The following is a 20915-nucleotide window of genomic DNA, read 5'->3' as shown; positions in this document are numbered from 1 at the left end:
GCTCAGGATCTGAGGCCAGGCTTGGCAGGACGGTCTTTAGAGAGGAGCTCTGAGCACAGGCCAGGGACTCCTGGTTCCCTTGGATGTTTCTATCTAGTGCAGATACACAGAGCTCTGATTAAAAAAAAAAAAAAAATCTCTAAAAGCTGTCTCAGGTTACTAACTCCCTTCCCCAACAGTATAGTACGAATTGTATGTTCAGACTCAGTGCTGAAACCTATCACTTTATAGTGGTACAGATACCTACATCTTCATCAGGTTCATCGACTTTATGGTTCAGGATCTCTGTGGAAGAAACTGAGTTTAAAGCTGTCAAATCGGGCTTCCCTGGTGGCGCAGTGGTTGAGAGTCCACCTGCCAATGCAGGGGACATGGGTTCGTGCCCCGGTCCAGGAAGATCCCACATGCCGTGGAGCGGCTGGGCCCGTGGGCCATGGCCGCTGAGCCTGTGCGTCCGGAGCCTGTGCTCCGCAATGGGAGAGGCCACAACAGTGAGAGGCCCGCGTACCGCAAAAAAAAAAACCCAAAAAACAAAAAAACAAAGCTGTCAAATGACTTTAAGGTCCTAGGTGGGTGTGGAAGTAAGAGCTATGTTTACGTCTCTGTTTTTCAGCCTTAAGATCTGAACTATTGCCCCGTGTGCTCGTCAGTGCTCACCAACTTGTCCCAGAAAGAGTTTGACACGAGCCCATTCATGCCTCCATGACTTGGCCAAGATTTGTGGCCTTGTGGAGCTAGGCTGCAGTCAGGAACGGGAATCAGCTTCCTTCGCTAGCTGTGAGAAGGTAGGGTAGAAGGGGGGGGTGCGTAATCATGAGACCTGGTTTCAGATCAACTTCATTTTGAAACCAGTGATACAAGCCAGTAGTGCCAAGAAGCATCTGGGAGGAAGTTGTAATGATCTGCCCCAGGGCTTACCGTTTACCAGCCTCTGTGTGACTCATGGCTTACAAAGAAAACTGCTCATGTTTCTACAGGTGCCTCAGCGAGTTTCCCTGGGCAGGTCAGATTGGCTGTGAGGTCTCCATCCTCTGCCTCTCCCAATAAACCATGGAGCAGCCCCTACAAAACAGTCCTCTCCAAATGCAGACTGAGCCAGCTCCCCGTTATGCTCTTTGGTCCTGTGTATCCCCTTTTCCCTTCCGTGCTTCAGCCTCTGGGTAAAGCACGTGGCTGTAACTAACCCCATGCCCACTCTGAGAGATGGTTTCTCTATGGTGTAGAGAGAGGCATGGACTTGGAGTCAGAAGCCCTGGTTAATTGTGAGTAGGCTAAAGGTCCCTCTTATTGGGGGCTTACTCTGGGCCAGACACAGTGCTCGGTGCTGTGTGAACATTATCCCACTTATTCCTCCCAATAATCTTACGAGGTAGGTATTATTCCCATTTTCCAGATGAGAAAACAGCTTCTGTACATTCACACGACATGGATGTGAACCCAAGTCTTTTGGACTCCAAATCCCGTATTCTTCATCACTCATCTGCCTCTGCCTTTAGGATTTGAAATCTGGTCCTGCTGCTTCCGAGTTGTGGGGCTTCGTGTACTTTGCTCTCCTCTCTGAAGCTGCTTCCTGAGGAACTTCAACCCCAGGGCAGTCTCTTGTTTCCTGAGTTGTCAGAATAGGGGAGTAGTATCTACCTTGTGGGTTATTTTTTGAGGACTTGGATAAGAAAACACTTAGCTGGGTGTCTCGGGCAGAGTGGGTCTTTGAAGCTTGTTCCTGCCTGCCTGACTCATGCCCCTTGGTTGTATTCTGCATCCAGCTAAATGTGGCTGAGGGCTGATGGGGCAACTGGAATGTACAGCCTGCTTGGGAGGCACGTACAATTGAAGTACCTGACCACTGACTTCTTGATTGTTGGCACTGTCCCCTCTAAGAATAGATGGACAGCCCAGATACTGTGCTACAAATGTTTGGACCCATAAAACAATGGAAATGTGCCAGCAAACAGGGTAGTGAGGTGTACCATACATTCCTGGTGGGCAGATTTTGTAGACAGCAGGAAGACGGTTTCTGGGTTTCTGGCAGCTTTTAGAGTTTGGGGGATTAAGGCATTAGCCCCCTGCTGGGTAACTTGGTGGGAGAGGATTGGAGAGTTCATTGAGAGGCACTCATTAAGTGAAAAACCTGACAGGCTTATCTGGCCAGCCCCTCTGCTAGCTGAAGACCTTCCCTTAGGAAGAGGGCTGTTTTAAGAATGGGAAAAGTGACAGTTAATTTTTATTTTTTATCAGTGTTTGAATAGCTAATGCATTCACATGGGTCAAAATTCAGAAGGGTGCACAGTAAAAAGTCTCTTTCCTGTTGATTAGCTACTAGCTTCTCCACCCATAAACCCAGTTTTTTGGGTCACCTTCCAGAAGTATTTATTTTAAAATACAAATGTTAGCATAGACTACATTGCTCCATATCTTTTTTTAAAATTAATTAATTAAGCTGCACCGGGTCTTTAGTTGCAGCACACAGGATCTTCCTTGCCATGTTGGAGATCTTCGTTGCCGCGTTAGAGATCTTCGTTGTGACATGTGGGATCTAGTTCCTTGACCAGGGATCAAACCCAGGCACCCTGCATTGGGAGCGCAGAGCCTTAACTGCTGGACCACCAGTGAAGTCCCCATATCTTTTTTTTTTTTACTTAACAATATGTCTTAGAGATCTTTCCATGTCAATACATAGGGACTTCCTTATCTTTTACAGCTTTTTATGGCTGCATAGTGTTCTCGTATAGATTTTATCATTACACAAAGTTAATCTGTCATTGATGGACATCTAGGTTGTCTGGACTTTTGCTGTTACAATCCATGCATTATTGATTAGTTTGGTAGATAGCTGTGGAAAGGTGATTTTGGACAGGAGGCAGTATCCTATAAGAACTTAAAGGTACTTGAAGATACACATTTTGTTCCCTGATGCATCCCTAGTATTTATTTAGAAGAATGTTGGGCACTTAGGAAACACTCTACTAGTTCTTGATGGATGCTGTGTTGAAGAACCTGACTTTAGAATATGACCACCCCGAGTTCTAATTCTAATTCCACTCACTAGCTGTATGATGTTGGGCAAGCCATCTCACCTCTGAACCCCCATTTCCTCATGTGTTATGAGTCCGTATAAAGTTCTGGGGTTTACAAATTTGTGGTTTTGTGGTTTTATCTTATTTGATATTCAAGATGACTCTGTGAAGTCTAATTTTCATCTTCCAAATGAGAAAACCTAAATTCCTAATAAGTTAATTCAAGTTCTGCATCAACATGCTGATGGTTCCAACTAACAGAGTTTTGAGGGACCTTTGCATGTATCCTTAACACAGCTTTAAGCAATGCTGAATCACCTAGTGAGTTTAGGTATTCCCTTTTAAGCTTTTCTTCTTTTTACATCAAGGAGAAAGTGTCTTTGGTCCCATTATTATTTTTTTTAACTAATCTATTTATTTTTGGCTGCATTGGGTCTTCGTTGCTGGGTGCAGGCTTTCTTTAGTTGTGGTGAGCAGGGGCTACTCTTCGTCGCAGTGTGCGGGCTTCTCATTGCTGTGGCTTCTCTTGTTGCAGAGCGCAGGCTCTAGGTGCTCAGGCTTCAGTAGCTGTGGCACGCGGGCTCAGTAGTTGTGGCACATGGGCTCTAGAGCACAGACTGAGTGGTTGTGGCACACGGGCTTCAGTAGCTGTGGCACGTGGGCTTCAGTAGTTGTGGCTCGTGGGCTCTAGAGCACAGGCTCAGTAGTTGTGGCACACAGGCTTAGTTGCTCCGCGGCATGTGGGATCTTCCCAGACCAGGGCTCGAACCTGTGTCCCCTGCATTGGCAGGTGGATTCCACTGCACCACCAGGGAAGCCCCTACTATTCTTGAATACATCTTTTTATAACATGCTTCTCTCCCTTCAAACCAAGGGAAGACAGGCCTTAGGCTCAAAGCTTCAGCAAACATGGGAATTCCCTGGAGGTCCAGTAGTAGGACTCCGCACTTTTACTACCAAGGGCGTGGGTTCAATCCCTGGTCGGGAAACTAAGATCCCGCAAACCATGCGGCATGGCCAAAAAACAAAACAAAACAAAAACTTCAGCAAACAGTTGATTCTGGGGCCCACAGAATTCAGGTGCATTTCCCAGGATCACCCATCAAGTTAAAGTCAGTGCCTGCACAAGAATGGGGTCTCCATCACTATTAATAGTATTAGCAGCAGACCTGGCCATAATGCATCCTATTTGTCAGTTCTTTAAATTTATTCTCATTTAATCCTCACAACTACCTGTAAGAGAGTTACTGTTATTATCCCTGAGTCTAGTACTTTTCTCCAAATAACACACTGCCTCACTGGGCATCTAAAAATCAATCTTTGCTATTTCAATAGATGGAGAAGGACCACAGGTAATGGGGGTTAGGGAGGAGATAAGAAAACAAACTCTCAGGTGTGTCAGAAAGATAATATAACCATATTATATAAACGACTCAATCTAGACGGGTCTAGGTACCACTTCTGGCCATTCCATTTCCTAGCTATGTAACTTCAGTGAATGCATTTAACTCCTCATTTTCCCAATTTAGAAAATGGGCGTTAAAATCTACTTTATAGGGTGCTTGGTGAAGATTAAATGAGAAAGTATACAAATGTTAGGGCTTCCCTGGTGGCGCAGTGGTTAAGAATCCGCCTGCCAAGGCAGGGAACACAGGTTCGAGCCCCGGTCCGGGAAGATCCCACATGCTGCGGAGCAACTAAGCCCATGCGCCACAACTACTGAGCCTGCGTGCCACAACTACTGAGCCTGCATGCCGCAACTACTGAAGCCCGTGCGCTGCAACTACTGAAGCCTGCGAGCCTAGAGTCCATGCTCCGCAGCAAGAGAAGCCACCGCAATGAGAAACCCATGCACTGCAACAGAGTAGTCCCCGCTCTCCACAACTAGAGAAAACCCTCACACAGCAACAAAGACCCAATACAGCCATAAATAGATAACTTTATTTTAAAAATTCATACAGATTTTGAAAAAACACACAAATGTTAGCTGTTAATAATAGTAATTCATGATGGGAGGGATTCTCGACTCTTGAGATTGATGCTTGCTGTATTCGTTTGCTAGGGCTGCTGTAACAAAGGCACACAGACTGGGGGCTTAAACACAGAAATTTATTTTCTCACAACTCAGGAGGCTAGAAGTCCAAGATCAAGGTGTCAGCAGGGCTGGTTTCTGTTGAGGCCTCTCTCCTTAGCTTGTAGATGGCTGTCTTCTCCATGTGTCTGTAAATAGTCTTCTCTCTGTAATTGTGTCCAAATTTCCTCCTCCTCTTATAAGGACACTTGTCATACTGGATTAGGGCCCACCCTAATAATCTCATTTTAATTTAATCACCTCTTTAAAGGCCCTTTTTCCAAATATAATCACATTCTGAGCTATTAGGAGTTCAACACATGAATTTGAGTGGGGGGGAACACAATTCATGTTAAGAGAAAACTTGGACCTACAGAAAAATAAAGATAATAAGTAGCTGGTAACCCCAGTCATAGGGAAGCTTCATTTCCTTCCAGTCTTTTTAAAATTTTTTCCTGTGCATAGTTACATATACTATATATGCAGTTCTACATTCTGCTTACATTTTGCATAGCTGGATAAAAAATCTATGGAGTGAATGCCCCATAGGTTATTTAACTTTTGCCCTGTATTAAGATGATTCAAACTCTGCCACATATCATTCCTGGTCTTGTTTAGCCCAAAGGCAAAGCAAGATTCCTCAGAAGATGAGAGTACAAAGCTGTGTGCTGGAGGTAAAGGGCAGGGTCACCCTGGGAATCTCCCTGCCCCTGGGACCCTTTGGAACTGACTCAGGCTGGAACTGACTCAGGCTGGAACTGACTCAGGCCGAGATCCCTCTTTCCCCTCCTCCCACCGGCCGAGCATGTTGTCACAGCCCATGACTCCTCAGTGGGGATGTCGTCAAGGAGGCAGGGCTGGTATCTAAGCAATCTTCTCTTTCTCAGGGGCACACTCCAGCCTTCCCACGAAGGAACCTGCCTCTGTGTGTGAGCTCTGGGGCTCTGGGGAGCTGAAGACAGCTCTGTATGCTTTTAAGCCCTCCATCTTCCTCCCCTCCATGCACTAACCCTCTCCCCAAAAGATGGCCAGTGTCTTAAGTTCTTTCACCCAAGTTAGTTTTACCTGCTTTTGAACTTCATGTTAATGGAATCATACACGTGTCCTCTCTTGTATCTGGCCTCTGTCACTCAACCATATTTGTAAGATTCATTCATGTTGTTGTATGTCCTTGTGGTTGACTCATTTAATTATATGAATATTCCACCATATTTTTATTCATCCTACCTTGATGGACATTTGGGTTATTTCCAGTCTTTAGCTATTATAGACAGTGCTGCTGTGACTATTATACTTGTCTTGTATCTTTGTTGGGTCTATACCTCAAAGTAAAATTGCTGGGTCTTGGGGAACATGTATATTTAGCTTCAGCAAATACTGCCCAACAGTTTTCCAAAATGACTATCCCATTTTACACTCCCACATCAGACTTCTACTTTTTTTTTTAGTTGAGGTAAAATGTGCATAACATAAAATTTGACTGTTTTAACCATTTTAAACAACTTGGTGACGTTAAGTACATTCAAATTGTTGTGCAACCATCACCATAGTCTGTCTCCGGAACTTTTTCATCATCCCAAACAGAAACTCTGTACCCATTAAACAATAACTACCCATTCCCCTCTCTCTCCAGCCCCTGGTAACTTCTGTTCTACTTTCTATGCCTATTAATTTGAGTATTCTAGGTACCTCATATAAGTGGAATCATGCAGTATTTGCCCTTTTGTGACTAGCTTATTTTACTTAGCATAATGTTTTCAAGATTCTTCCATGTTGCAGCATGTGTCAGAACTTTATACCTTTTAAAGACTGAATAATATTCCATGGTATGCATAGACCACATTGTGTTTATCTATTCATCTCTTGATGGACACTTGTGTTGCTTCCATCTTTTGGCTATTGTGAATAGTGATACTATGAAAATATGTGTACAAGTATCTGTTTGAGATCCTACTTCAGTTCTTTTGGGTATACGCCTAAAAATAGAATTGCTGGATCATGTGGTAGTTTTATGTTTACCTTCTGAGGAGCCACCAAACTGTTTTTCACAGTGGCTGCACCATTTCACATTCCCAGTGCAGGAGGGTTCCTATGTCTTTACATCTTGCCAACACTCGTTATTTACTTTTTTTTTTTGCCACCCTAATAGGTATGAAGTGGTATCTCATTGTGATTTTGATTTGTATTTCCCTAATGACTAATGATATTAAGCATTTTTTCATATGCTTATTGGCCATTTGTATACCTTATTTGAAGAAATGTCTTTTCAGCTCCTTTGCCTTTTTATTTATTTATTTTTAATTGGGTTGTTTGTTTTTTGTTGTTCTTGAGTTTTAGGAGTTCATTGTATAGTCTGGATATTATTTGGAATTCTACTTTTTAATGTTATACTCTTATATACTGTTTGAATACTTCATCATGTTCACATTACTGTTTGAATACTTCATCATGTTCACATTACTTTTTGTTTGTTTGTTTATCTTCTCAAAGAACCAGCTTTTAGTTTTATTGATCTTTGCTGTTGTTTTCTTTGTTTCTATTTCATTTATTTCTGCTCTGATCTTTATGATTTCTTTCCTTCTGCTAACTTTGGGTTTTGTTTGTTCTTCTTTCTCTAGTTCCTTTAGGTGTAAGGTTAGATTGTTTATTTGAGATTTTTCTTGTTTCTTGAGGTAGGCTTGGATAGCTATAAACTTCTCTCTTAGAACTGCTTTTGCTGCATCCCATAGGTTTTGGATCGTCGTGTTTTCATTGTCATTTGTCTCTAGGTATTTTTTTTTTTTTTTTTTTTTTTTTTTTTTTTTTTTGCGGTACGCGGGCCTCTCACTGCTGTGGCCCCTCCCGCTGCGGAGCACAGGCTCCGGAAGCGCAAGCTCAGCGGCCATGGCTCACGGACCCAGCCGCTCCACGGCATGTGGGATCCTCCCGGACCGGGGCAAGAACCCGTGTCCCCTGCATCGGCAGGCGGACTCCCAACCACTGCGCCACCAGGGAAGCCCTCTAGGTATTTTTTGACTTCCTCTTTGATTTCTTCAGTGATCTCTTGGTTATTTAGTAATGTATTGTTTAGCCTCCATGTGTTTGTGTTTTTTACGTTTTTTTCCCCGTAATTCATTTCTCATCTCATAGCGTTGTGGTCAGAAAAGATGCTTGATATGATTTCAATATTCTTAAATTTACTGAGGTTTGATTTGTAACCCAAGATGTGATCTATCCTGGAGAATGTTCCGTGTGCACTTGAGAAGAAAGTGTAATCTGCTGTTTTTGGATGGAATGTCCTATAAATATCAATTAAATCTATCTGGTCTATTGTGTCATTTAAAGCTTCTGTTTCCTTATTTATTTTCATTTTGGATGATCTGTCCATTGGTGTAAGCGAGGTGTTAAAGTGTTACTGTCGATTTCCTCTTTTATAGCTGTTAGCAGTTGCCTTATGTATTGAGGTGCTCCTATGTTGGGTGCATATATATTTATAATTGTTACATCTTCTTCTTGGATTGATCCCTTGATCATTACGTAGTGTCCTTCCTTGTCTCTTGTAACATTCTTTATCTTAAAGTCTATTTTATCTGATATGAGTATTGCTACTCCAGCTTTCTTTGATTTCCATTTGCATGGAAAATCTTTTTCCATTCCCTCACTTTCAGTCTGTATGTGTCCCTAGGTCTGAAGTGGGTCTCTTGTAGATAGCATATAGATGGGTCTTGTTTTTGTATCCATTCAGCAAACCTGGTCTTTTGGCTGGAGCATTTAATCCATTCACGTTGAAGGTAATTATCGATATGTATGTTCCTATGACCATTTTCTTAATTGTTTTGGGTTTGTTTTTGTAGGTCCTTTTCTTCTCTTGTGTTTCCCACTTAGAGAAGTTCCTTTAGCGTTTGTTGTAGAGCTGGTTTGGTGGTGCTGAATTCTCTTAGCTTTTGCTTGTCCGTAAAGCTTTTGATTTCTCCATCGAATCTATATGAGATCCTTGCCAGGTAGAGTAATGGTTGTAGGTTCTTCCCTTTCATCACTTTAAGTATATCATGCCACTCCCTTCTGGCTCGTAGAGTTTCTGCTGAGAAATCAGCTGTTAACCTTATGGGAGTTCCCTTGTATGTTATTTGTGGTTTTTCCCTCACTGCTTTCAATAATTTTTCTTTGTCTTTAATTTTTGCCAATTTGATTACTATGTGTCTCGGCGTGTTTCTCCTTGGGTTTATCCTGTATGGGACTCTCTCCGCTTCCTGGACTTGGGTGACTATTTCCTTTCCCATGTTAGGGAAGTTTTTGACCATAGTCTCTTCAAATATTTTCTCAGGTCCTTTCTCTCTCTCTTCTCCTTCTGGGACCCCTATAATGCGAATGTTGTTGTGTTTAATATTGTCCCAGAGGTCTCTTAGGCTGTCTTCATTTCTTTTCATTCTTTTTTCTTTATTCTGTTCCGCAGCAGTGAATTCCACCATTCTGTCTTCCAGGTCACTTATCCGTTCTTCTGCCTCAGTTATTCTGCTATTGATTCCTTCTAGTGTAGTTTTCATTTCAGTTATTGTATTTTTTTTTTTTTTTTTTTTTTTTTGCGGTACATGGGCCTCTCACTGTTGTGGCCCCTCCCGTTGCGGAGCGCAGGCTCAGCGGCCATGGCTCACGGGCCCAGCCGCTCCGCGGCATGTGGGATCTTCCCGGACCGGGGCACGAACCCGTGTCCCCTGCATCGGCAGGCGGACTCTCAACCACTGCGCCACCAGGGAAGCCCTCAGTTATTGTATTGTTCATCTCTGTTTGTTTGTTCTTTAATTCTTCTAGGTCTTTGTTAAACATTTCTTGCATCTCCTCGATCTTTGCCTCCATTCTTTTTCCGAGGTCCTGGATCATCTTCACTATCATTATTCTGAGTTCTTCTTCTGGAAGGTTGCCTATCTCCACTTCATTTAGTTGTTTTTCTGGGGTTTTATCTTGTTCCTTCATCTGGTACATAGCCCCTCTGCCTTTTCATCTTGTCTGTCTTTCTGTGAATATGGTTTTTGTTCCACAGGCTGCAGGATTGTAGTTCTTCTTGCTTCTGTCACATTACTTTTGTAGTTTAAAAACCCTCATCTGTTATCCTTTCTTATTTTAGGGAAGGATTATTTAAAACAATTGTCATCATCATCTGAAACTAAAGGACAATTTTTCAAAAAAGGACAGTTGGGAGAGCTCACGCTGACCTTTCCATGGCACAGCACTGTCCCTCTGGTCCTTGTTGTGTGGCAGTCTAGTAGACTGATGAGCCCTGGTGTCTGGGCCAGTGTTATGGGAACGCCTAGGTCAGGGCATGTTGCCAGTGGACCCAGTTGTAGCCCCTGGCAGTTTCCCTGACTCCATACTTTGGCCACAAGGAAGGGTGGGTAAGAACATTGGTTGTGAATACTCTCTAGCATATGCCTTGGAGTCAAGCTGACCTGGCTTCTGAACCTCAGTTTTCTCATCTTTGTAAAGGAGCTCATGCCTACCTTGGCAGCATAGTTGTAAAGATGAAATGGGCCCAGTCTCCGGATTAGCGAATGGTAGTTATTAACTCAGAGTGCTTGTTTAGCAGCCAAGCAGGGAGGATTCAGAAGGAGCATGACAGACTGAAACAACCCGAGGTTATCCAGAATGATCTGTGTGGGTGATGGTGTAGCAGGATGCATACAGCGCATATGTAGACTCATAGCCTTCGGAAATGCTTAAAATCTTCTGCCTCCAGCTGTGACCTTGGGTCAACTCTGTGTCTCGTGAGACTCCATGGGGCTAATGTCGCTGAATATCTATGATTTTGGTTCTTCGGCCCACAAACCACGAAGTGGTCCGCCCTCTTGAGACCAAACTCAGAAGCCCATCTGAAACTCATATTTGATCACATTGGTGGTCAGAGGAAGTAAGCCAAGCCTTCCTCTCCAGTGGCTTGGAATAGTCCTTGATCCAGTCAGGGGGCTGTTGTCAGGTCTTGGCTCCCACGGGGTATCTTCCAGAAGCCCCTCCTTCCTAATACTCTTTTCCTCCCTTCCCCACAGTAGTTTTCACGGACTGCCCTGGGCAAGAGTCGGCCCTGCTGACTGATGGTGACTTCACTGTTCTGAACAACAAAACAATCCAGGTAAAACACCATGTCCACCTTCAGGAGAGAAGAAAGACATTCTCCGTGCATGCCCAGCTTGCTGCTGGCCAGGAGGCCGAGGTTGCCTTGGCTGTTGTGAGCCACGTTACCCCTGCAGAGGACACAGGGTTAGACCTCAGTTGCCCATAGCTGTGCGCGTGGGTACCGATATAAGCAGGGTAGTGCTTGCAGCTGCCCAGTAGGGGGCGCCAGAGTCAGGCCAGGGGGGCCCAGACCTGCTTTGTGAGTAATGGCCCAGTGTCCTTCCTCCCTTGAATTCCCTGTCCCACCTCCCTTTCCTTCTTTCCCATATCATGCCGGTAAACCGCAAGTGAAGGTGATCCCAACACAGGACTGCCAATCTCATGAACCTTTGGGAAGATGGACCTGAGGCTCTTGGCCACATTTCTTTGTTTTGTCTAATTTAATTTTTTGAACAGCTAATATATCCACATGGTTCAAAATTTTAAATATTAAAAGGTTATAGAATGAATAACCTCCCCTTTTTTCTCCCCATCTGTCTAATGCCTTCTCTACCCCTCCAAGAGAAGACACAGATAACCCTGTTACCAGTTTCTTTCCTTCTAATTTATGTATTTGTTCTATATTTATATTAAGTATATTTATATATATTATATATAGGTATAAAATAAACTTTTCGGTCCTCTTTTATGCAAAACTAACATACTATTCACATGTCTGCACCTTCTTTTTGCACTGAAAAATACATCAGTACACTGCCTATCCCCTTCTCACAGATAACCACCCTTATAAGCTTCTAGTATCCCCCAGACTTTGTCTGTATATAAGCAGATGTGAATATATGCCTTATTTTCCCACCCTTTTACACAAAAGATGGAACAGTGCCTGGCACATATTAAGCCCTATGTAAGTGTTTGTTAAATAAAATACTAAACTACATTAAGCTGTTCCATACCTTGTTCTTTTTCACTTAAGTATGGATATATATCAAAGATCTTTCCATGCCAGCACAGAGAGACATTCCTCATTTTTCAAGCTGTATACAATTTCCACTAGATGGATGTATTATAGTGTATTTAATTAGGCCTTCTCTATAAGTGAACACTTAGATTATTTCCAAGTTTTCTTTTACAATAAACCCATCTGGGCCTCTGTCCTTGCCCTGAGCCCCCGTAGGTGAGAGGATGTTGGGTATGTTCCAGTTGTCTGGACACCTGGGTTAAGGGGTCTTCTCTCCTTGCAGGAAAGGAAAGCATTGAAGATCTCCCCATCCAAACGTATCTTGCGAAGACGTAAGAGAGATTGGGTGGTCCCGCCAATATCTGTCCCTGAGAATGGCAAGGGTCCCTTCCCCCAGAAGCTGCATCAGGTATGACTGTGCCTTCTCCCTGGGAGTCATTGGTGTCTTCAGGGACTCTCATTCAAAGGCCTGAATATGAGGTTTCTTGCTGCTGAGCCCTGGGGCCCGCAGAGGGAAACTCTCTGATGGGAGCAGTTTCTAATCAGGCAGTGCCTCTCCACCCCTCCCCACAGAGGGTTCTTTGCTACAATCATGAGATATTTGTCACTTTGTCAGCTGCCATTTTCTTTTGCTTCCAGCTCAAATCTAATAAAGACAGAGGCACCAAGATTTTCTACAGCATCACGGGGCCTGGGGCAGATAGCCCCCCTGAGGGTGTCTTCACCATAGAGAAGGAAACGGGCTGGTTGCTGTTGAATAAACCACTGGACCGGGAGAAAATTGCCGAGTATGAGGCAAGTAACCTTTAGCATCCAACGAGGAGCAGGGCCCCAGGAAGGGTAGTGCCAGACTGACCCCAGGGCTGTGTATCTACAGCTCTTTGGCCACGCTGTGTCGGAGAACGGTGCCTCCGTGGAAGAGCCCATGAACATCTCCATCATTGTAACAGACCAGAATGACAACAAGCCCAAGTTCACCCAGAACGTCTTCAGAGGGAGCGTCTTGGAAGGGGTACTACCCGGTAAGAGGACTGGGGAGGGCACAGCTGTAGAGGTCTGCTGGGCCCAGACCTGGCCTTGGGTCCACTTCTGGAATCAGCCCAGACTCTTAAAGGCTGGAAGAACCCTTCATACCTGATTTCCTGGGCTGTGCCTCAGATCACCTGGGATCTTCTTAAAAATCCAGATTCCCGGGCTTCCCTGGTGGCGCAGTGGTTGAAAGTCCGCCTGCCGATGCAGGGGACACGGGTTCGTGCCCCGGTCCGGGAAGATCCCACATACCGCGGAGCGGCTGGGCCCATGAGCCATGGCCGCTGAGCCTGCGTGTCCGGAGCCTGTGCTTCGCAACGGGAGAGGCCACAACAGTGAGAGGCCCGCGTACCACAAAAAAAAAAAAAAAAAAAAAAAAAAAAATCCAGATTCCCCCACTCCATCCCGAGATCCCTGAATAAGAATGACCCTGGAGTAGAGCCCCAGAATCTGTGTATTTGAAAATTTCCCAGAAGCTTCAGATGATCAGCCAGCTGCAGCTTTGGAGCTGCAGAGACCTATATTTGAATCTGGATTTTGTCTCTCATCTGCTGTGACCCTGGGCAAGGTCTTGACCTCTGAGCCTCAATCTTCACACCTGAAAATGGGGCTAATATCAACCATAAAGAACTGTGAAGTTTAGAAGTAACACATGCCTACTGCTGTGTGATATGAAGCACCTGACATGAGGTTCTTTGGGGAAATGGCAGCTGCAAGGAGGATGGCAAAGGCTGAGAGGTGTTAGAATGTGGTCTACAGAGAGCAGAAAATGAATTGTCAGGCTGGGGAAGAGGGTGAGAGGGGCTGGCAAAAGACTAGAGAAATAGGTGACATTAATGACCTCAAAGACAGGTGCTGGTGAGGAGGGCTCCTCCTCTCCCTCTGTCTCTGAGTTGTGGAGAATTACAGAGAAATGTGAGTTGGTTAGGCTGCCCATAACAGACATTTCCAGAAGAAAAGCAGTACCTTCAACAATATGGAACCTTTTCCCCCTTTGTATTCAGGAAGCCTAGAGGTGGTCAAGCCAGGCTGGAATGGTGCTTTAACGTGTGGGGGGAACTAGGCTCCTTCCATCTCGTTGCTCTGCTGTTTTGGCTTTATTCCCAAGATTACCTCATGGTTGCTGCTGGAGCTCTGGCCATTACATCCGGAAGGAGGGAAGGGGTGGGAAGAATAAGCCCCTTAACTCAGAAAAACGCTTCCCCCAAAGCTGTATATCCCATTCGTCAGATTTCAGTCTCGTGGCCACAGCTAGCTGCAAGAAGCTAAATAGTCTTGGTTCCCGGTGGGCTTGTGCTCAGCCTAGAATGATTATGAGGATTATGTTTCTAAGAAGGAAGGGGAGAATGGGAAATGGGCACTAATTAGCAATCTCTTCCACAAGTGGAACATGGGACCATGCCAGCGAGCAGGGTGTAGCCTCTCGGAGTTCCAGAAGTGGGCAAGGCTGGAATAGGAGCTGGAAGGGAAGGTTGCTCACTCATCAGCCCTTCTCCCCTCCAGGCACTTCTGTGATGCAGGTGACAGCCACGGATGAGGATGATGCCATCAATACCTACAATGGGGTAGTTGCTTATTCCATCCATAGTCAAGAGCCAAAGGACCTCATGTTCACGGTCCACCGGAGCACAGGCACCATCAGCGTCGTCTCCAGTGGCCTGGACCGGGAGGTAAGTGGCCCTTGGGGAAGGTGCTGCCTACCCAGGCTAGCCCAGGCTGGGGTCTGACGCTCAGAGCGGAAGCCTCTGCCCCCAAAGCCCAGGGCAGAGCAGTGGGGACCCAAGTCAGCTGGGAATGGCTGCTGCTATGTCCCACGTTGATGTCCTGCAGCTCCCTGGGGCCAGTGGCACGTTGCCAAACCATCTCGTTAAGGCTGAGGAGGCAGCTGTAAAACGCAGACCTTTAATACTTTCTGCAGGTTTTCTCATGTCCTCTCGGAATGGCTCACTTAGCACGCACATTGCCCAGATTTGTCCCGTGTGTGCCACAAAGCAGAATTAGCTCCATGGATATTGGAGTTGCCTCCTGTTCCCTAATTAATACCTTTGCCCAAATCCACACTCAAAGCTCCCATTCTGCATCCGCCCAGGGTCAGGAGGCAATGCCCAGGCTTCATCCCACGACAGGCCCAGGAGAACCGTTTGGATCCACAGTTCCACTCCCCCTCCACCCTTTGCTTCTGGTCTTTCCTGCAGTGGGCAAGCAGTGGGTCAGGAATCAAGAGAACACCGAGAGGGAGGACTACATTCCGCTTCCCTCCCCGTACACCCAAGGCTGGGCCCAACGCGCAGTGGCCTTCCACTTCCACTCTCCTTTTCTCCCCAGAGAGTCCCTGAGTACACACTGACCATCCAGGCTACGGACATGAACGGGGACGGCTCCAGCACCACGGCTATGGCCATAGTGGAAATCCTCGATGCCAATGACAACGCTCCTGTGTTTGAGCCCCAGAAGGTAATGCCCCTTCCTTCCTTCTTCCCTCGTCAGATGATGAAGGACTAAGTGTCTCCTTTCTGATGGAACCCTGGAACCAGCCTACATTGCTTCAAGTCCCAGTCCCAGCACTTGTGAGCTATGTGACCTGAGGTGAACTACCTAACCTCTCTATGCCCTATTTCCTAATCTGTGAAATGGAGATGATGTTCCATTGTCTCCTGCTGCATTTTTCTCAGCTTTAAATGAAATAATCTATGTCCAGTTCTTAACACAATCCCAGGTACACAAGTGCTCAATGTCAAAATCTTTGTTGATATGGAAAGTCCTAATTTGCCTCACACCTATACCTGCCCACATTCCCCCAGTGGATGCTTGTACACCTCACGTGACAGAGGACTCAGTGCCAGTCAAGGTGACACCCACCCCCTTCCATCTGTAGGTACCTCTGACTGCTAAACAACCCACCCCCTTCCATCTGTAGGTACCTCTGACTGCTAAACATTGTTTAGGCCTGATTAAAAATTTGTTCTCAACAGCTGATTTCCCCATCTTTGCCACCTGTTCTAGAATTTCCAAAAACAGTTCCTGGTCAGTGCCCCAGAGCGATCAGACCCCTAGCCCTTCTCGCCACCTTCCTTATGCCTTTCTGATCTCAGCTAGATATAGGTGACTACTCAATGGCGAGGCCTTGGGCACCCAGATCAGTGAGATTCCTGGAGCGTGAGGCCCCTGGGTGTAGGGAAAGCAGGCCCAAGATTGCTGTGGTCTGTCCCAGCAGCTGTGAGACTGACTTGGGATGTTCTGCATCCATGCATGCCTTGAAACCCCAATAAGTGGGTTGGGCGGTCCCAGAAAGTGTGAGCGGCATGGGGCTCCCCTGGAGTTGGATGGAGGATTCACAGCCAGTGAAGAGTGGAACAGCCTCTCAAGGTGGTCAGTCTCTCCGCTCTGACTGTGCTGTGCTTCCCACGCTGACAGTACGAGGCCCGTGTGCCTGAGAACGCAGTGGGCCACGAGCTGCAGAGGCTGACAGTGACCGATCTGGATGCCCCCAACTCACCGGCATGGCAGGCTACCTACCGCATCGTGGAAGGTGACAACGGGGACCATTTTACCATCACCACCCACCCTGAGAGCAACCAGGGTATCCTGACAACCAAGAAGGTGAGTCGGTTTGGGCTTTGTACAAGGGCCACACCTGGGACAGTCAGGTCTGCAGCCTCCAGGACTAGGGGGTACCACCTGCCTTGGGAGACATACGTTGGACCACTCACCAGGGAGTGTACCAGGCCAGTGGCTTGCAACACTCTCCCATTCCTCTTGGGTTGGGGAATTCCTTTGTTCAAACTAAACCTTACCCAGGGACCCAGTTCATAAAACAGATTCATAAAACAGAGTTGCTGATCTAATTGAGGCAGATCAGTGGGGCCCCCCCCTCCCAGATCCCAGTGTCCAGTGGCTCCTCCCAATCAGTCTTACACAGAGGGTCTCTGTTTTATTGGAATTCTTGCTAATTTTGCATTCAATCCATAATTCACATCTAGGTGTTTGGATAGTTAAATGTTTTAAATTACTTAGTAGTTAGGCATACCCTTGCCTCTCAAAAAGTCTTTTAATAAAATTGATGCTTCAAGAAGATGGGTCCAATCTTTCTTTGATTTCTTTTACCTCCTGGTTTATTATGAAGAATGGCCCAGTTTGAGAAGTGGGGCTTTATATAATACTTTAAAGGCTGTCCCCTCCTTGCAACCAAAACTTTGTAACACCCCTTTCACAGTGTGAAATGAACTTCATTTATAATATAACTTCTCTAACTTACATAATTTCTAGAAAACTGGAATGCCCTAACTGCAAAATAAAGGAGAATTTTACAGGAAAAGTTACTGATAATATTTCCATATGTAAAACTTTGGACACAAGTACACTAGAAAACATAACGAAGTGGTCAGTTTCTTGCTCATCATCCAGATGTAGTAGATACTATATGTCACTCTAGTAACTCATATCATGAGTGGTATTGTTTTTCCAGAACAACAAATAAACAACTTTGGGAAAGGCCTGAACAAATCAAATTACAAGCTCCCCTCAGAAGTTGCATTCCTGGAAAATTCAGTATAAATTAAAACCACACCAAAAACTCGGTTTATATGTAAAACACATTCTAGACTATAAATATAAACAGAACATCACACCCATAAATACATGAATGTCCATGGTGATATTGGCAAGTCACATGGGATATGGGACAGTTCTTTGTGTCCCTGCCCCAGCCTGTAAATGCCAGTGGCATCCCCAGTCATTAGGACACCTAGAAATGCCTCCTCCAAGTTTCTACAACACCCCCTAGGGGGTGTCATCACCCCATAGGGAACCAGTTCTAGGCTTAGGGCTTACTAGTCTAGTTGCCTTTGGGGTGGTGGTCTGAGAGGCCTCACTGGATGTCCACTCAGGAAATGTAGGAGGCTCTATGGGGTAGGGAGGGGGCAGTATTGTTGCTGGTGGGAGCCTCCAGCCCCTCATAGTGGGCCCTTTCCTTCTGGCATCACAGCACTGCGTGGGGCCTCCTCACAAAATGGCGGCTCAGGTCCTCCTTCCTCTTCTGTCCCAGGGCTTGGATTTCGAGGCCAAAAACCAGCACACCCTGTACGTTGAAGTGATCAACGAGGCTCCCTTTGTGGTGAAGCTCCCAACCTCCACGGCCACCATAGTGGTCCACGTGGAGGATGTGAATGAGCCGCCCGTGTTCGTCCCACCCTCCAAAGTCATCGAGGTCCAGGAGGGCATCTCCGTCGGCGAGCCTGTCTGCACCTACACCGCGCAGGACCCGGACAAGGGGAGTCAGAAGATCAGGTACATAGGAGCTGGGCTTAAATTCAGCTAAATGCATGGGTACTGTTGGATGGGTTGTTTACTATAGCCAGAATTTGTTCTAATTGCCATAAAGACTATTAAATATTTTGAATGTCACCCCTGTACAGGGCCTTCCCTTCCTACCCTCCACATGGCTGAAGTCCAGGGGACAGGTATTCCTGCTCCCTCTCGTGTCCCTGCTGGGACCCCACCTTCTGCTCAGGCTCCCATTTGGGGGTGAGATGCATTTTCCACATAATCCTGCTTAGGAGCCCTGAGTCCTATGAAACCCTCTGCCAGTTGGCATGAGGAGGCTTTGAATGATGACTCCAGAACTCTGAGTATTTTGAGTGTGATTCTTCTCAACTTTTCTGCTCCAGCTACCACATCCTGAGAGACCCGGCAGGGTGGCTAGCAATGGACCCAGACAGTGGGCAGGTCACTGCTGCAGGGGTCTTGGACCGTGAGGATGAGCAGTTTGTGAGGACCAACATCTACGAAGTCATGGTCTTGGCCACGGACGATGGTGAGAGCTTCCTCCCAGCCCCTCCACGTGAGCGCCTTTGGAGCCGAGGACACAGCATGTCCCCTCCACAGACAGAGTGTGGTGTGGGGAAGCGGTGTCAGCAATCCTAGCTGGGAGGTCAGAGGGGTCTCTCAGAGGGGTCTTTTAGAGGGTGGTCCTAGGGTTGGCTGGTTTCAATTTCCCTAAGACCCAGGAGTTAGGAGGTATCCTGAAGACTCCTTTCAGCCTAAGTTTGGGGTTCACTGAGCCCTGAATTGGCCTGTTGTTTTCCCCTTGTGAATGATTGAAAGGGGCTGCCTGGAAAGTGTCATGATTGATTAGTGATGTCACACCATGACAGGATTGGGGGTGATGATGTAATTACCATCTCTATTTGACACATACTGAACCAAGGCCTGGAGGCAGGCGAGAGGTTACTGCAGGGCTGGGAAGCAAAACTTCCCTGAAGCTGATCAGCAAACACTGCATCAGCCCTGAGGTGGCCAATAGGTTTCTCTTTGTAATAGATTGGTAGTGGCTGTCTGGATGAAATGGCTGCAACTGTGCTGTGATCAGTTAGTAATGTCTGCCATGGACACAAAATAAGAATGATAGTGTGTTTGCCATGCATTTGTCATCACTGGTTTGATCTATAATGAAGCTAGTGTACAGAGGCTCTTGAAAGGTTACAGTTGGACAGTAAATAGGACCCTCCTGAGGCTGATTGGGTAGGTCCTGGGGGAGCTTAATATTGATTCATCAACCCAACCAAGGGCACATGCTGAAAAGAGATCATGTGTGTGATTATGAACAGGGAGCCCTCCCACCACTGGCACGGGGACCCTCCTGCTAACACTGATGGATGTCAACGACCATGGCCCAGTCCCTGAACCCCGTCAGATCACCATCTGCAACCAAAGCCCTTTGCCTCAGGTGCTGAACATCACAGACAAGGACCTGTCCCCCCACACCTCCCCTTTCCGGGCCCGGCTCACACACGACTCGGACATCTACTGGACGGCAGAGGTCAATGAGAAAGGTAACTGAGTGGTGGTGGCAGATGGGTGTCTGCCCCCTACCAAGACCCGGCACACCTTCCTGCCCCAGTGTCTTGTGGGTCACCGAATTACCAGTCTCCTCAAGAATGTCAGTTAAATGCTGCTTATTAACTTAGTGTAAGCCTTTGGAATTCCACAGGAGCCCTTAAAGACCATTCTAGCTCAACCACCTGCCTGTACAGTTGGAAAAACAGGTCCAGAGAGATGGAATGTGCCTTTCTCACTCTCACATAATGAGGGAGTCAGAACTCCAGCACGGTGATAACAGCTAACATGCCTGAGCATGCTTGCTGTGTGCTATGTGCGCTTCAGATGCTTTACATAGATTCGGCTACTTAATCCTCACAACAACCCTGTAAAGAAGGTACTGTTATCTCACACATACATGCACGTGCACCCATTTTACAGATGGGGAAACCAAGGCTTACAGAAGCTTAAATATCTTGCCAAGGGCATTATGGTTAGAAAATGATGGCCCCAGGATTGGAATGCAGGCAGTCTGCCATACCAGGATGCTTTGCAGCTTACCATTTATCAAACCCTGGTGATATGCAAGATGCTTTTTGTACTTTTCCATATTTAATATTTCTACCATCCTCTGTGGTCAGTATTTCTATCCCTATTTACAGATGAGAATGAGGTGCAGAGACGTTAAATAGTGTGTCCAAGGGCACAGTGTGGATAAGCAGTGGAGCAGAAATTGAAGCTGGGGTCCCTCACCCCCTCACATCCCTGCTCCCAGCCACCTCCCTGTCCTTCCTCTTTCCCATCCCCCTGGAGCTCCTCAGCCTTCAGTGGTTTTTCAGTTGTCACAGGACTGGAGAAGGGACTTGCTGGCATCAAGTGGGCAAGGACCCAGGTGTGTGAGAAAGATGCATCCAGGCCCAAGTGCCACTAAGGCCCCTGGAGA

The 20915-nt window shown here is 46.3% G+C and overlaps 1 protein-coding gene across 2 annotated transcripts in view; it reads left to right on the top strand.

Moving 5' to 3' along the window:
• The window catches only part of CDH3 (cadherin 3), a 118757-nt gene that overhangs the window by 89988 nt on the left and 7854 nt on the right, over positions 1-20915 (top strand). For both annotated transcript variants that reach the window (XM_081217755.1, XM_081217754.1), the window contains exons 5-14: positions 11103-11185; positions 12411-12536; positions 12767-12922; positions 13005-13149; positions 14660-14826; positions 15482-15610; positions 16571-16756; positions 18201-18442; positions 18823-18968; positions 19762-19986. In XM_081217755.1, the coding sequence (XP_081073881.1) occupies positions 11103-11185; positions 12411-12536; positions 12767-12922; positions 13005-13149; positions 14660-14826; positions 15482-15610; positions 16571-16756; positions 18201-18442; positions 18823-18968; positions 19762-19986 (1605 nt within the window). The remainder of the gene's footprint in view (positions 1-11102; positions 11186-12410; positions 12537-12766; positions 12923-13004; positions 13150-14659; positions 14827-15481; positions 15611-16570; positions 16757-18200; positions 18443-18822; positions 18969-19761; positions 19987-20915) is intronic.

This window comes from Mesoplodon bidens (genome assembly GCF_964165515.1).
Source record: "Mesoplodon bidens genome assembly, chromosome: 18".
NCBI lineage: Eukaryota > Metazoa > Chordata > Mammalia > Artiodactyla > Ziphiidae > Mesoplodon > Mesoplodon bidens.
Note: the sequence above shows the minus strand (reverse complement) of the source record. Positions and strands in the feature narration are given on the sequence as shown.